Below are 16,598 nucleotides of genomic sequence, written 5' to 3' on the forward strand. Positions count from 1 at the left end.
ACCTGACAGTTCTAGGCATGAGGGGGGGTATCCTAGCAGGCCTCTGCCAGCTCTTGTGACCAGGGCCTGCTCCTTGGCTCAGTCCTCTCACTGTCCCAGAATGTTAGTCCTTCAGGTGTGTATGGGGTATAGTGGCTTCCCTTGACACTACAGTGAGTACAGCCTCTGACACGTTAACCCTGAAAGACTAGCTGTGCTGATTCCCATCCTCCACTGCCTCAGTTTCTGTTGTATGATGTTCTACTCTGGTGTGACTAACTGCATCCACACAGCTGGCTCCAACAAGCATCAAGAAGAAGCAGCATTTATGGGACTTCCCTGGCGGTCCAGTGGTTAAGACTCCGTGCTTCCACTGCAGGGGCCACAGGTTCGATCCCTGGTCAGGGAACCAAGATCCTGCAAGCTGCACGGCGCGGCCAAAAAAAATAAAATAATAATAATAACAGTAAGAAGAATGAGCATCTATGGAGCTACGCCTGGGAAACACAACGCGCTAAGCTTCCAGATACCCATGAAGAAAATGTGAGGACTTCCTGTTCTAATCTTAGCCCCATTTTCAACCATTCATTCTTATACTCACGTGGTACCTGTTCAGGAATGGAATTTACTTGATCCAGATTGAGACACGTAAGACAAAGTTTCTAACAAATTAGTAACCAGTTGTATGATGCTTGGCTATGTTACTTCCTCATCTCTAAACCTGCCAAGCTGGGGATGAGATTAAGTTGATCTCTAAAGCCCCTTTGAATTATGAGCCACCTCTAAACTTTCAACTGAGCCTCCCATTCATTTTTCTGTGTTGCTGAGAGGGGGACCTTAACCAATGAAACTCTAAATGAAGAGAGGCCATGGAGAATGAGTTCTTCTCCAGTTTGATGCCAGCAATTTCTTCAAAGCAGGGCTAGACAAAAAAGCAGTGTGAGAAGCAGCAGAAAATTAAGGTATTAGTGGGATATGTGATTGAAATGTCAGGGAAGTTCCTATTGGGTTTTTTGTTACTGTTTCATGCTTAATCAGACCTATTAATAGTCTTTGGATGGACCCCAAAGGCAGCTCTTAGGCAAGGACACGGAGGGTTAGGAAATAAGAAAAAGCATCAGTGCTTTGGAAAGTGGAAACCTACATAGGATGAGAATGAGCCTGATCACAGGAAATAAGCAGTTAAAAACCAGCATGACATTCTTAAAGGCCAATTAGTTTTTACTTTGAGTAAGAGCAGATATTCTAGGGTTCATCTGATAGCAGATGGGCCATATGGCTCAAGGTTTCCTAAAGTGGCTTCTGTTATGGCTTCTTGGGGCTAAAGAATGGCTGCTATCATGCAAGATGAGAAATAGTTTTAAAGACGGTTACTTGGAGAAGGGAATGATTCACTCATTTAGTGCAACATGCCTCCAGCTTAAAGAATAAAAGTATGTGTTCCTTTTATATTAACTTGAAATTTTAAAACAAATGACCAAAAAATATTGGTAAGTTTAGAATATGTTCCTTCCAATTACTCATGCCTCATCCTGGAAAGATGACAATTATCTGTAAGAGGAATGAGAGACAAGATGCTGGCTTTGGGGCACAGGTGACAAATGTGAGCAGTCAGGATGACAGATCTGAAGAAGACACAGAAGCTGGCAGGGCCTTTAGGGATTAATTGAGGCTGCAGCTGTGGGAAGAAACTCAGTGGGACACCTTCATCACTGCCTCTGCGTCCACACTGAATCACCAAGCACAGCCGAGAACAAACCGCTGGGATAGTCTCTAACTTCTCTTAAAGTGGAAGAGAAGGGATGGGTGCCGTGAGGAAAAGGCTACTACAACCTCCGCCACAGAAAATACATCTTTATTATAAAATAATGTTTTGTTTCATGATGAGAGTAGAAAAATAACACTATGAGCTCCAGAGAAAGTTCTGGAGCTCAGTCTCTGAGAAACGGGATGAGCGGCTTTTGCATCACTCTGGGAGCACACCCTCCTGAGGTGCCCCGTGCTCCTGCAGGACGTGGGGCACAGCACACACAGGGAGCGTGCAGCTCAGGTCCTGCTGGAAGCCCAAGGAGCCTGCACGGTCCACACAAGACGCTCTGGCCACGATGATCAAAGAGGAAAACTTGAGGTCAGAAGGGAATTAATTGGTTCTGAGAAGGGCCAGGATGGCGACAGCCTTGCCCCTCCCTATACTGGAGTGTAGAAGAGTCTCTTGGGCTGATGATCCCGGTTTAGAAGACGGTGCCCAGTGGCCTTATGCTCGGTTTGTTCCCCAAGGTGTCTGTGCTGAGGAAAAGCTGCAACCTTTCCCAGGACAACTTGACCCACCGTTTCTCACTGGTATGGCTAAAGTACCAGAGGTATGTGTGGTCTCAGCCTGTGAGGGCTGCTGGCTGAAATTTTTGTACTTCAAATCCTGTCCATACTGATGGCAGAAAGAAAGAAAGAAACAAAATGTTAAAAGACCAGTGAATGAGAGCAGCTGGCTGGAACTGTTCTATATTCCAAGCCTCTTGGCCCCAAAGAACGAGGAGAATATCTGCCCTAAGTGGGAAAGGCAGTCCCACGGACACCCTTTTCGCCCTTAAAAATCCTCTAGACCCCTCAGGCTTTAGACAAACAATGAATCCCCCCCTGGGATGGGAATCCAGCCCTCAGGTGATGGGAAATGGTCCCTCAGCAGCAGTACCTGGAGAACGCAGCCAGGGTGAGCACCTCAAGCAGCAGCTCTGAGCCACAGAAGAGGAGCAAGATGCCGTTCATGATGGCTTCCAGGCGGAGCACGTAGGTCTGCAGCAGCAGGTAATAGGAGGCCATCATGGCAGATGGGAAGGTCAAGGCCATGCTAATACCAAGCGGCATCTTCCGTTGGCAGAGGTTTCCCTTTGTACCTGTCAGACACAGCCCATGGAGTCACCTCCAAGTGGCCTGCTTTCCTTGGCCTCAGAGGAAAGGCAGGTGGGATGCGATGGACTGGCAAGCAGAGGAAAATGCCCCTGAATGGGGGTGTGCAGGTTTATAAATGCGGCCCCACTGTGTTAAAAACTAGAGGCTTAGGAGCAGCTACAGCATTGCAGTCATTCGCCGAGAGGTCCTGCTTCCAGCCTGGCTCCCAGGCAAGGGACAATGGGCTCGTTATTTGAGGAAAAATTTTGTAAATCATAAAAATAATATATAATCATTGAAAACTTTTCAATTAATATAGACAATACGGAGTTCCCTGGCAGTCCAGTGGTTAAGACTCCAGGCTTCCACTGCAGGGAGCATGGGTTTGATCCCTGGTTGGGGAACTAAGATCCCACATGCCGTACGGGGCAGCCAAAAAATAGAAAAACAAATATAAAAAATCATTTTAGAAAATATAGAAACTAAAAGACCACATGACTCAGCCCTTAGAGATAGCCATTTTTACAGAATGACGTATACTGTTTCAGACTTTTTTATGTGTATGGTCACATATTACTATTTATTATTCTAAAAATAGAATCATACTCTGCATACTGTTTTGCAACTTATTTAACCATTTAACATAGTTAGACATCTTTCCACACATAACTACCTTACCCTTTTTTAACGGCTATGAACAATTTCACTGAACCAATGCCATAATTTATTTAACTAATCCTGTAATGATAGATGTTTAGGTTGTTTCTAATGCTTTGATGTTAAAAAATACATGGCAGGGGCTTCCCTGGTGGCGCAGTGGTTAAGAATCTGCCTGCCAGTGCAGGGGACATGGGTTCGAGCCCTGGTCCGGGAAGATCCCACATGCCGCGGAGCAACTAAGCCCGTGTGCCACAACTACTGAGCCTGCGCTCTAGAGCCCGTGAACCACGACTACTGAGCCCGTGCGCCACAACTACTGAAGCCCGCATGCCTAGAGCCTGTGCTCCGCAACAAGAGAAGCCACCGCAATGAGAAGCCCAAGCACCACAAAGCAGAGTAACCCCCGCTCACCACAACTAGAGAAAGCCCGCGTGCAGCAACGAAGACCCAACACAGCCAAAAATAAATAAAATTTTAAAAATAATAAATTTATAAAAAAAAATACATGGCAATAAACGTTCTCATACAGATATCTTAGCATATCTGTAGAAGTATCTGTTTTTTTCAACCAGTTTTGGAAGGGAAATTGTTAGGTCTAAGAATACGAATTTTACCTGGTAAAACTATTAGCAAAAAGGTTGTACTAATTTATATTCCCAAAGGGTGTGGGAATATAAATACCCACAAGAATGTGAGACCATAGAGACCTGTTCCTCACAGCCACTAGAATACTGGGAATTTGGAAACCTTTTTAATCTGATGGGTGAAAATGTTACCTTGTTTTTTCAATTTGCTTTTTGTTAGTGAGTCTGGGCATTTTATCATGTGTATTGGCCCTTTGTAATTATTATGTGAATTGCCCATTAGCGTCCCTTACTAATTTTTTCTTTTTTTTGCTAGTGATTTTTTTTTTTAAATTTTTACTGGAGTATAGTTACTTTATAATGTTGTGTTAGTTTCTACTGTACAACAAAGTGAATCAGCTATACATATACATATATCGCCTCTTTTTTGGATCTTCTTCCCATTTAGGTCACCACAGCGCATTGAGTAGAGTTCCCTGTGCTATACAGTAGGTTCTCATTAGTTATCTATTTTATACATAGTATCATTAGTGTATATATGTCAATCCCCTTGCTAATTTTTAAAACTAGGTTTTTTTCTTAGCACTTTATGTGAGCCTTCTTTATCCTTTGTTATATGTGTTGAAACTATTTTTTTCCCCTCAGTGTGTGTTTTAACACCGTTTTCAGGGATGAGATATTCTAACTAATAAGGGCTTGCTCTGTATTTCTGGGAATATAAAACTTGTCCTAGAGAAATCCTCATTCAGAGAAGTGGAGGGGATCTTAGTGCTGACCTGTGCAGGCGTCTACTGCCCTGGATAGGCGTCTACTGCTCTGGACATGGAGTTACAACTGAATCTATTCTCCCAAGCAAACCAGTGAGAGGAACCAGGAACTCTTGTAGCAGTTAGACAACTGGGAAGGAATTATCTAATATCTCATGTCACCACCTACTTCTGGCCCTGCAGAGCAACAGACAGATAAATCCTGACCCAAAATATGAAGCAGCTTGAAACTTCAGAGAGGGAGTAACGGGATATACCACCAGATCCAATCTCTTATGGTGAGCCTAGGTTATGTATTGAAACTTTTCCTTGTTAATCAGGTTACAGATACCAACTCGTCTCATATAAGGAATGGAAATATTCTCTGGACAACACTCACCAAAAAATAGTCGAATTACTTCAATTCCAAGATAAAGGAAGAGCATCACCACATCCAGTACTAGATTGGCTGTTGGATATGGTAGCAGGAGACCTGCCAATACAAAAGTCAGAGCTTGCAAACAACATAGAACAGTACACACAAGAACTCCCACACACCTGGGAATAAAGAGAACACGAGTCTTATCAGCTTTCCATGAACTACTTAGTGAGATGTGGGCAGGATCTGTTAACCTGCTGCAGGATCTGTTAACTCCTGGTGCGGCTACGTCTGTTAGAAGCAGGCTCGTTATTACGGGGTTTTACTCCTAACTCGGAGAGTCTATGGGGACTCCGCTCTCCACAGTAATCAGACGTACATGGGTACACAGGCTGCTGAAGGTCACCAATGGGCTTAAAGTGGAGTTCAGCAAAGAGGTGATGGGGGAGAGTCAGAATGGAAAAGCCCACATTTCCCAAACTCAAGAAAATCTTGCCGAGGGGCTTCTTACTAAATCATTCTCAAGAAAGTCACCTGATGAAGAGACTTCCACCGTGCAGCGAAGAGGAGCCCCAGGGGGCAGAAAAGAATGAAAAACAAGAAGGCTTTTGGCGGCAGCTGGCTCTGGGCTGAAGTGGGGAAGGCATGTTGGGGCAAGGGCAGTCAAACCCCAGGCCTTACCTTTATACAGAAATACGAAGAGTTCCAGCAGGAAACAGGCAGCATAATACCACCCGTTCAGAAAGAACAGGATTTCCAGGGGGGTGGAGGACAACCGTTTACCTGAAAATATGAGCACAGAGAAAAGAGATGGGCTGGAGGGCAGCTCAACCTAAGTTATTTCAATGGTTCTGTGTCTAACTTCGAGGAAACACGAGGTCGCAGCTAGTGGAAAGGGCCACTTGGGGGCACTTCTGATTGCTGATGAGGAGTGCGTGTGTATATACGGTGTGGAGGGGGGTTTCCTTCAATCCCCTTCTTTCCGGAATACCGTCAAACTCGACTCCTTCGGCTTTGGGGCTGAAAGTCAAAGCCTCTCTAAGATCTAACCTCGTCACTATTTGGGAAGGGAAATTGGGGCTCAGAGACCAGCACTGGCCTGTTTGAAGTCACGCTGCAAATTCGCAACTGAGCTGGCCTAGAATAGGCCCAGCCAAGGATTGCGGGGTATCTGAGACCCGCACCTCGAGACCTTCAGACACTCAGGGTGGGTGAGTCCGCCAAACCCTGCTTTGGACAAGTGAGGAGTGATGTCCCTAACACCCGAGAATGAAGGGTTTAGGTCGAGCGCTGGGAGAGAAGGTTGGGGGGCGGGTACTGAGGAGAGCAGGACCAGCGACTCACACACCTCCGGAATCTCACCTCGCGGCGCCATCTTCAGTCCCCATGGAAACTGCATACGCGGCTACAGCTACTCCTGGAGCAGCGAGGCGTTGCCGGAAGCTGGGGACGGAGCGGCCCTCGATTCTGGCCTCTCTACCCGCCTACATCACTCTATGGTTACGTGGTGCCTGGGCTGTCTCGGTGCCGTCCGCGCGTGCCAGCAAATTGCTTTCGCTGGGGTTTCGGCTGCCGACTGGAGAGAGAATAGTGGCCGCCCACCAAGCAGTTGTCCTCAGGACCCCGGGGGCGGGAGCGGCTCTTGCGCTTCCCCATCCCAGGTTTACAATGAGTCGTCTTAGTATAGCCAGTAGTGGTAATGTGACCGCAGGATTGGCAAATAGGCCCCGGCCCCAAGATTCTCTTTACTAACAACGGTCTGAAAATGAGAAACGGTGTGCACGACAGTGCTATGCAAATGCGCGGTGGGGTTTGGGGTCTTTTGTCTAGCAAGCAGTCTTTTTTTTTCGGGGGGGGGGAAGGGTAGTAGGGGGTTTTGTGCCTCCGATTTATGAACCAGGTAGTTAACAGATACCAAAATTAATCGGAACTAGAGGCTCCTTTCAAGGAGCGTGAGACAGGAAGATGAAACATGATCACCAGGTGACCCGTGACGTGTATGGGAATTGAGAAAACAAAGTACTTTGTGTCTGGCGTAATTCCATTTAGCATGTTTTCAAGGTTCATTCATGTTGTAGCATAGATCAGAACTTCATTCCTTTTTATGGCTGAATAATATTCGTGTGTGTGTGTGTGTACACCACATTTTGTTTATCCATCTATTGAGGAGTGGGCACGGATTTCAGTCTTTGGGCTAGAAAAATGCTGCAGTGAACATCGTTATGGAAGTATCTGTGGAAGCCTCTGTTTTCAGTTCCTTTGAATATATATCTAGGAGTGGAATTACTGAGTGTTTTGTTAATTGTATGTTTAACTTTTTGAGGAACCGTCAAACTATTTTCCACGGTGTCTGTAACCATTTTAGATTCCACCAGCACTGAATAAGGGTCCCAATTTCTCTGCGTCCTCACCAACACTTTTTATTTTGTTTTTAAAATTGTTATTGTCACTATCCTAGTAGGTGTGAAGTGATATCTCATTGTGGCTTGGACCTGGGATCCTTTGCTGGAGTGCTTGCACCTGGACAAACATCTCCCCAAGCAAAAGAATACAAAGAAACTATAAGGGACTGAAAATAACTGCATGCATGCACGGTTTGGACAAATTATGAACAATAAGATACAAAAAGGCCAAAACCCAACTGCTGCTTTTGAGTGGGGGAGGGGGGCAGAAGCAGGGTACTGCGCACGATCCCTGCACACAGCACCACCGAGGGGGTAGGCAGACCACCAAAGCCATCCCTCCGGCTGGACCCACCCCTACCCTCACCCTATTTAAGGAAACAGCTCACTCACGCCCCCTCTTTGGGGAGTGAGCAAGGGCACCTGTTTCTTGTTCTCACTTCCTCATGCTGCAGCATGAGTTCCAGTAAAGCTTTGCCTAAATTCCTCATCTGGCCTCTTATCAATTTCTGTTGATTAAGGAGTTCAAGGACTCAAGTTGGTAACAGCTGCACCAATTTACATTGCCACCAACAGTGCAGGAGGGTTCCCTTTTCTCCACATCCTCAACATCGCTCGTTATTTGTTGTCTTTCTTTTTTTTTTTTTGGCAGCATCAGGTCTTTGTTGCAGGATCTACATAAAGGATATAAAGGACGCGGCATAAAGGATCTTCCAGTTGCAGCACGCGGGCTTAGTTGCCCCGCGGCATGTGGGATCTTAGTTCCCTGACCAGGGATTGAACCCGCACCTCCTGCATTGGAAGGAGGATTCTTAACCACTGGACCACCAGGTAAGTCCCTGTTGTCTTTTTGATAATAGCCATTCTGACAGTTGTGAGGTGATATCTCACTGTGGTTTTGATTTGCATTCTGAGTGACTAACCTTTCAGACAGTGCTGTACTCCTAGCTAGTTGGGGTGGAGGCAGGGGTCAGTAATTGTTTTTTCTGGGCTGAAAGGAGAAGCAGCAGAAGCAATTCCTTGAAACTGGAGAGAGTAATATGCATGGAGAAGTCCCACCAGGAGCCGTGAAGGTCTGAAAAACTGGTGAACTTATATCTGAGCTCCTCCCCTCCCCTCTCCTCTGCGCTCTGATCTCCGCTTGTGCCTCCCCTTGGAACTGAACTGCAAGCCTGGCGGGCTTTCTTTAGTGTCAGCAGAGCAAGGCTGGGAGGGGTGGAAAGGGCTCTGGAGCCAGCACACCTGCCTCCCCTGCCTGCTAGACAAGAGTTAGGCAAGTTCCTTCTGTGAACCTCAGATGTCCAACTCTAAAAGGAAGGTGGGCCAGCTGTTTGTTTCTGTAAGTAAAGTTTTTGGGGGGAACACAGACACACCCACAGATTTACATTTTGTATACAGCTGCATTCATGCTACAGGCTTTCATGCTAAGTTAAATAGTTGCAACAGAGACTATATGGCCCATGGGCTTAAATACTTACCATCTGGCCCTTTAAGAAAAACTTTGCTGGGCCTTCCCTGGTGGCGCAGTGGTTGAGAATCTGCCTGCCAATGCAGGGGACACGGGTTCGAGCCCTGGTCTGGGAAGATCCCACATGCCGCGGAGCAACTAGGCCCGTGAGCCACAACTACTGAGCCTGCGTGTCTGGAGCCTGTGCTCCACAACAAGAGAGGCCGTGATAGTGAGAGGCCCGCGCACCACGATGAAGAGTGGCCCCCGCTTGCCACAACTAGAGAAAGCCCTCGCACAGAAACGAAGACCCAACACAGCCATAAATAAATAAATAAATAAATAAATAAATAAATAAGACTTAAAAAAAAAAAAAAAGAAAGAAAAACTTTGCTGACCCCTGTCATAGAGGATGGCAAGGATTAACGTGCCACAACTCCACAGGTGCTACAAGTAGGCAATAAGATTGAGTTACTCACAGCACAGCAAACAGCAGGAGCATCATCATGGCAGCCTGTTTCCCCAGTACCCACGTCCTGTGAGTGACACAGTGAGCCCCAGTGGTGGTGCACACAGTGGGTTATGCCACATCTGAGGAGCCCAGGGCCAAGGGCTCAGAACCTTTTTTAGCAAGCAGCAAATAAGCCAGGCTCCCCCTACTCTGGGGGAGGGAACAATTACACTGTAGTCACACTGTGGTGGCCTTGGCCTACCTAATTGCCTATGTGCTCAGTGTCAGGAGACAGGCCTTTCGTTTTGGAGTTTTCAGCAAAAACAACATGCAGATCATTGTTGCTTTTGTTGTGGTCCTCCATTTACAATGCTTGGTGTCAGTCTATTTATCTCTTGTAAATATAAAATACAGTGTGTGTGTGTGAAAAAAAAAAAAAGACCCAGGAACTAGGAGAAGGAAAAGGTCTATGATGCTTCTATTTTTTTTTTAATTTCTTTTGACTTATTAGTAAACTATAGAGAAAATTGAAAAAATAAAAAAATGAAATAAAATAAAATGAATAACCAACAAGGACCTACTGTATAGCACAGGGAACTCTGCTCAATGATATGTAACAACCTAAATGGGAAAAGAATTTGAAAAAGAATAGCTACATGTATATGTATAACTGAATCACTTTACTGTACACCTGAAACTAATGCAACATTGTTAATCACCTATACTCCAATATAAAATAAAAAGTTAAAAACAAAAAAACAAAAAAAACAACGTGCAGGGGTTTCCCTGGTGGCGCAGTGGTTAAGAACCTGCCTGCCAATGCAGGGGACACGGGTTCGAGCCCTGGTCCAGGAAGATTCCACATGCCGTGGAGCATCTAAGCCCATGCGCCACAACTACTGAGCCTGCGCTCTAGAGCCCGTGAGCCACAACTACTGAGCCCACGTGCTACAACTACTGAAGCGCACGCGCTTAGAGCCCGTGCTCCACAACAAGACAAGCCACTGCAATGAGAAGCCCGCGCACCACAACAAAGAGTAGCCCCTACTCGCTGCAACTAGAGAAAGCCCGCGTGCAGCAATGAAGACCCAATGCAGCCAAAAATAAATAAAATAAATTTGTAAAAAAAAAAAAAAACATGTGCAGGGATGCTAGGGCCCAAGGCAGGCTGCCTCTCCCAATATCCAGTGCCCTTGGTAAATCAGTTATTTCTAGTAGGCTTTTGTGATTCTTTTGGGTTTTAATGTACATAATATCACATTATCAGAAAGTATAGTTTTACTTCTTCCTTTTCAATCCCTGTACCTTCAATTTCTTTTTATTACCTTATTGCACTGGCCAGGACCTTCAGTATAATGTTGAATAGAAGTGGTGATAATAGATATTCTTGTCTTACTCCTAACATCAGGGGAAAGTATTTATTTATTTAATAAATTTATTTTATTTTTGGCTGCATTGGGTCTTTGTGGCTTCGCGCGGGCTTTCTCTAGTTGCGGTGAGCAGGGGCTACTCTTCATTGTGGTGCTTGGGCTTCTTATTGCGGTGGCTTCTCTTGTTGTGGAGCATGGGCTCTAGGCATGCCGGCTTCAGTAGTGTGGCACGTGAGCTCAGTAGTTGTGGCTCTCAGGCTCTAGAGTGCAGGCTCAGTAGTTGTGGCGCACGGGCTTAGTTGCTCCGCAGCATGTGGGATCTTCCCGGACCAGGGCTCAAACCCATGTCCCCTGCATTGTCAGGCAGATTCCCAACCACTGCGCCACCAGGGAAGTCCCTGATACATTTTATTGATACTGTCTCTGTATCTGTTGAGATGATCATGTGCTTTCCTCCCTTTATTCTGCTAATGCTATGAATTACATTGATTTGCAAAGGTATAATCAACCTTGCCTTCCTGGAAAGAAACCAATATGGTTGTGATATTGAACAGAAAAGAGTTGACATAGCAGGCCTGAGACTGCTATCCTTAGAAAGTCCTACTTGCAAGGTTGGCCTTTGCCTGGGTCTGGAAACTTGTATTTCAGAAGGGTTTCCACCAATCCAAAGCGTCTCACTGTCTCTAAAATGTTAGTACAAACTATGTGGTTTATGCTGAACACCTGCCTCCTTCTGGAGTCTGGAATTTTGGTACATGCTAACTATTCTTAGTTTGCAGAGAATTTTTATCATGAATGAGTGTTGAATTTTGTCACAGATACAGCTAATTAATGATCAAATGTTTTTTCCCCTTTATTCTACTGATTTGGTGAATTTCACTCATTGATTTTTAGTTTTTTTTTTTTTTTGCTGCGCCATGCAGCATGGGGGATCTTAGTTCCCCGACCAGGGATGGAACCTGTGCCCCCTGCAGTGGAAGCAGAGTCTTAACCACTGGACCGCCAGGGAAGTCCCTGATTTTTAGATGTTAAACCAACCTTACATTCCTGGGATAAACTCCACTTGGTCAGTCTAGCTGAAGATTAATCAACTAACTTTTCAAAGAATTAACTTTTAGTTTCGTATATTTTTCTCTATTATTTACCCATGTTCTGTTTTTTTCTGGTTGTACATTTAGCCTTCTTTCTTTCTACTTACTTTGGGCTTAATTTGCTCTTTTTCTAGTTTAACGTGAAAACTTAGACCGTTGGTTTTAGATCTTTCTTCTTTTCTAATGAAAGCTGCATCATATGCATTTAAAATGTATTTTCATCACGATGTAGTTCCAAGTACTTTCTAATTTCTCTTATGGTTTCTTCTTTGGTCGATGATTATTTACAAGTGTATTATTTAACTTGTAAATATTTAATGGTTTCCTAGTGTGGCAGTTATCAACATATTGCTCCTCAGCTCCAGATAAACACTTCGGTACCTGTTCTGCGGTAATGGACTAGCCTGGAAGCATCTCTCCATTACAGTGAGCACAGTGTTAGGCTCTGTCAGTAGAGGGCACTGGATGGACACTGCAGGAAGAAAGGGGCTTTTCTTCCTGGTTCCAGCGTGCTGTGCTGTGATTTTTCTTGCTCCTGCTGCACAGTCTGTCAGAGGTGCATGTGTGTGGGGACTTCCACTGGTGCTCTGCCCCAGCTGCATGCCAAGGGGCTGTGGGGCTCACTGGTCTCCTAGGTGATCACCTTGCCTCTGCCCCACACCTGCAGCAGCATCCTGATCCCCTGTGTACCCCTGCCCACCAGCCTTGGCTCGCTGCACCCCAAAGGGTTGTTTCCCAGGGATTTTCTGGTGTGGACACCACACTCTCCAGACTCTGCCTCTGCAGCAGTGCCCCAGGTCCTCTGTAACCCACCCACCAGCCTTGGGTCACTTCATAAAAGTGAAGTTTCCTGGGGTCCCTCCCAACAGAGACATGGTGTGTTCCTCAGGCGTTCTGCATAGCATTGCATCTGACCAAGATCCTCATTTCACAGCAAAGGAAGTGTGGCAACGGGCTTATGCCTGTGGAAATAACTGGTCTTACTACACATACTTTGTCACCTGGAATAAGGTGGTTTAATTGAAAAGTAGAATGGTTTACTGAAGACTCAGTTATGGCCCCAGTTGGGAGACAACACCCTGAAATGATGGGGCTTCTAATTTACAGAATGAAGTATGTCTTTGAATCAGAGACTATTATATGGTACTGTCAACCCCCTGGCCAGCACACATGGGTCCAGGAATCAAGGGGTGGGAGAGGAATGACTCCTCTCACTATTATACCTAATAACCCACCCACAGAGTTTTTGCCTCTTATCTTGAAAAATTAGAGCCTGCTGATTTGGGGATCTTAGTTCTCAAGTGAGTAATATTCCATAAGGGGACACAACAATGGTACCACTGAATTGGAAAATGAGATTGCCACCTGGCCAATTTGGGGTCCTTATGCCACTAAACCAATGACCCCCCCCAAAAAAAGGGGAGGGGGTTCCAACCTACTGGTTGGAATGACTGATCTGAGTCCCAAGGGGAAACTGGGCTGCTGCTACACAATGGAGGCAAGGAGGACTATGTCTGGAACCCAGAGGATTCTCTGGGGCACCTATTAGTATATCCATGGCCACCCCCAGAAGTAGGACTCAGATGATTTAGGAATGGGGGTTTGGGTCACTCTACCAGTTAAAGATCCCGTAGCAGCAGCAGAAGCTCTAGCTGAGGGCAAAGGAAATATGGAATGGGCAACTGAAGAAGCAAGCCATGGATATTAACTATGACCTTGTGAACAGTTACAAAAGTGACCAATTACAAAAACGAGGGCTGTGGTAGCTTTGTGTATGTTTCTTTGCTTCTTGTATGCATGTGTTTATTTGTATATACTGACCATTTTCTCCTTTTTACCTATTTACAATTTGTTGGAGGTCAACTTTATAATTTTTAAAAATAAATCTATATTTTACTTATGTATATTTGGCTGCATTGGGTCTTCATTGCTGCATGTAGGCTTTCTCTAGTTGTGGCGAGCGGGGGCTACTCTTCGTTGCGGTGCGCAGGCTTCTCATTGCAGTGGCTTCTCTTGTTGTGGAGCACGGGCTCTAGGCACACGGGCTTCAGTAGTTGTGGCACACGGGCTCAGCAGTTGTGGCACGTGGGCTCAATAGTTGTGGCTCACGGGCTCTAGAGCGCAGGCTCAGTAGGTGTGGCGCATGGGCTTAGTTGCTCTGTGGCATGTGGGATCTTCCCGGACCAGGGCTTGAACCTGTGTCCCCTGCATTGGCCGGCAGATTCTTAACCACTGCGCTACCAGGGAAGCCCCAACTTTATAATTTAATCTTTAGGTAACAGAACATTTAGTGGGACCACGACAAAATTTGTGGAGTAATTAATACAGTCAGTGATGGATACAGTGACTGTTGGGACTGTATGTCTTCTCATTTGGGGGGAGGAGTGAGAACGTCATTTTTAAGAAGGATAGATATATGTTGTTAGTAGGAATATGGAAGTTCAAATATGTGTAGAATGGTGCACGAAAAAAGATGGACATTACCTCCACATTCACCTGCAGAACCTGTCCTGTGATAGCGGTACTGGAATCAGCATTTCTCCCTTACAGTGAGCACAGTGGTAATCTCTATCAGTAGAGGGTGCTGGAGGGATACTGAAGGAAGGAAAGGGCTTGTCTTCCTGGCTCCAGTGAGCTCTGGTTTGCTTTTCCTTGCTCACGTGCTGTGGTCTATTAGGCGTGCAAGTGCGCTGTGTGAGGGGACACCTAGAATATCGGGTGGTGCTCTCCTCCAGCCACATGCCAAGAGAGGCGCTCCCTCGGCAACCTCGCAAACCTGGTCCACACCCGGTGACCACTTTGCTGTGGCCCTCCTGTCAAGGATACTGCACGCTCCAGGCCTTGCACCCGTGGCAACTCCCTAACTCTGTGCCCTTGCCCCCTCAGCCTTGTCTATCTATGCCCTGGATTGTTTTTCCCGAAGCCCGCCAGGCATGGACAGCGTGTGTGCACAGCGGTCCCCCAGTTCCACGTGTCTGCTCACCAACCTTGGCTTTTCTCCCCAGAGGGTGGATTCCCATGGTCCTCCACGCCCTGCGTGGACATCATACACTCCAGGCCTTGAGCACACAGGGCACTCCAACTCTTTTGGTGCCCCTGCCCAACAGCCTTGGCTCACCTGTGCCCTGGAGGGTTGTTTCCTGGGATCCTCCCTCTGTGGAAAATGTGTGCTCTGGGCTTGGTGCCTATAGGTTGTGTCCCTACGTTCCCTGTGCGCCTGCCCATCAGCCTCAGCTTGCCTGTGTCCTGGAGGGTTGTTTCTTGCTTGGCAACTGTGAACCAGCTCTGGCCTGGGCAAACCAGTGAACCTGTCCACCAGCCAGTAGGCTGCCATGAGGTCTGAACCCCAGCCTTGGGGGTGGGGGACCTATGAAGTTTGTCCTCAGCCCTCAGGTACCCTTTTAGAGTTCTCTTTACATCTTTATAGTTCTCCTTGTATAATTTAATGATTCTATATATTAACCCTGCCATGTTTAAGTTACTGGGGGGTTCCATCTCCTGATTGGACTTAGACTGAACCACCAAGCTATCTTATTGTTACTAATTTCTAACTCAATTCCATTATTGTCAGAGAACATACTCTTTATCCTTTTAATTTATTCCTTTAAATGTACTGAGAATTGTTTTATGGCTCAGCATGCGGCTTATACCGAATATTCTGTGTACTTGAAAAAAATCTGCATCTTATATTCATATGTATTATTAAAAAATTAATAGGAAAAACATTTAAAAATAGTCTTTATATTTACTCAGATACTATTTCTGATGTGCTCCATCTCTTTCTGAGGATCTGAGTTTCCTCTGTTATCACTCCCCTTCAAGCCAAATAACCGCTTTAACATTTCTTACAGCGTAGGATTGTTGGCAATGAATTCTCTTAGTTTTATCTGAAAACGTCTTTATTTCAACTTCTTTCTTGAAGTATATTTTTGGTAAATTTAGATTTCTGAGTTGACCTTTTTCTTGTAGCATTTTAGAGATGTCGTTACACTCTCCTCTGGCCTCTGATTTCTGATGAGAAGGCAGCTGTTAATTGTTGTTCCTCTGTATGTGGTGTGTTGTTTTTCTCTTGCTTTCAGGATTTGCTCTTCATCTTCAGCTTTCAGTAATTTGACTATGATGTTCCTAGATGTGGCCTTTCGGTGTTAATCAAGGTGGCTTTGTGGAGTATCTAAAATCTGTAAATTTCTTTCATCAAATTTGGGAAATTTTTGACTGTTTTTTAAAGATTGTTTTCTGCTCTCTTCCTTCTCTTTGCCTTCTAGGACTCCAATCACATATCTGTCAGACTGTTTGACCTTATCTAACTGGTCTGTGAGTCTTTTTTAAAAGTCCTTTTTTCCCTTTGTCCTACAGCATGGGTAATTTCTACTGGTTTATCTTGTAGTTCATTGACCCATTCTGTAATCACCTCTTTTGCTGTTAAATCCATCCATTTAATTTAAAAATTTTCAGTTACTGTGATTTTTATTTCCAGCGTTTCTATTTTTCAAGTCATTTGTTTCTATGCTCAGGTAGGTAGGTTGCCTATCTTCTTATTCACTGAGAACATACTTTCATTGCTGCTATAATATCCTGGTATATTAATTCCAGCATCTGGATC

General features: G+C 45.4%; 1 protein-coding gene across 2 annotated transcripts; it reads right to left on the bottom strand.

The window, feature by feature from the left end:
• Positions 1-1,818: 1,818 nt before the first annotated feature.
• On the bottom strand, positions 1,819-8,284 carry TMEM216 (transmembrane protein 216). 2 transcript variants are annotated; one of them, XM_082342708.1, is made up of 5 exons: positions 6,597-8,284; positions 5,916-6,017; positions 5,256-5,348; positions 2,669-2,870; positions 1,819-2,404 (listed from the first exon to the last, which is right to left on the bottom strand). In XM_082342708.1, exons 1-5 carry the CDS (start codon positions 6,631-6,633, stop codon positions 2,389-2,391), a joined length of 450 nt encoding a protein of 149 aa, XP_082198834.1. In that variant the 5' UTR covers positions 6,634-8,284; the 3' UTR covers positions 1,819-2,388. The 2 variants fall into 2 exon arrangements, with proteins under 2 accessions (XP_082198834.1, XP_082198835.1); XM_082342709.1 differs by having other exon boundaries at positions 6,583-6,709.
• Positions 8,285-16,598: the final 8,314 nt, after the last annotated feature.

This window comes from Balaenoptera borealis (assembly GCF_965194805.1).
Source record: "Balaenoptera borealis genome assembly, chromosome: 11".
Classification (NCBI taxonomy): domain Eukaryota; kingdom Metazoa; phylum Chordata; class Mammalia; order Artiodactyla; family Balaenopteridae; genus Balaenoptera; species Balaenoptera borealis.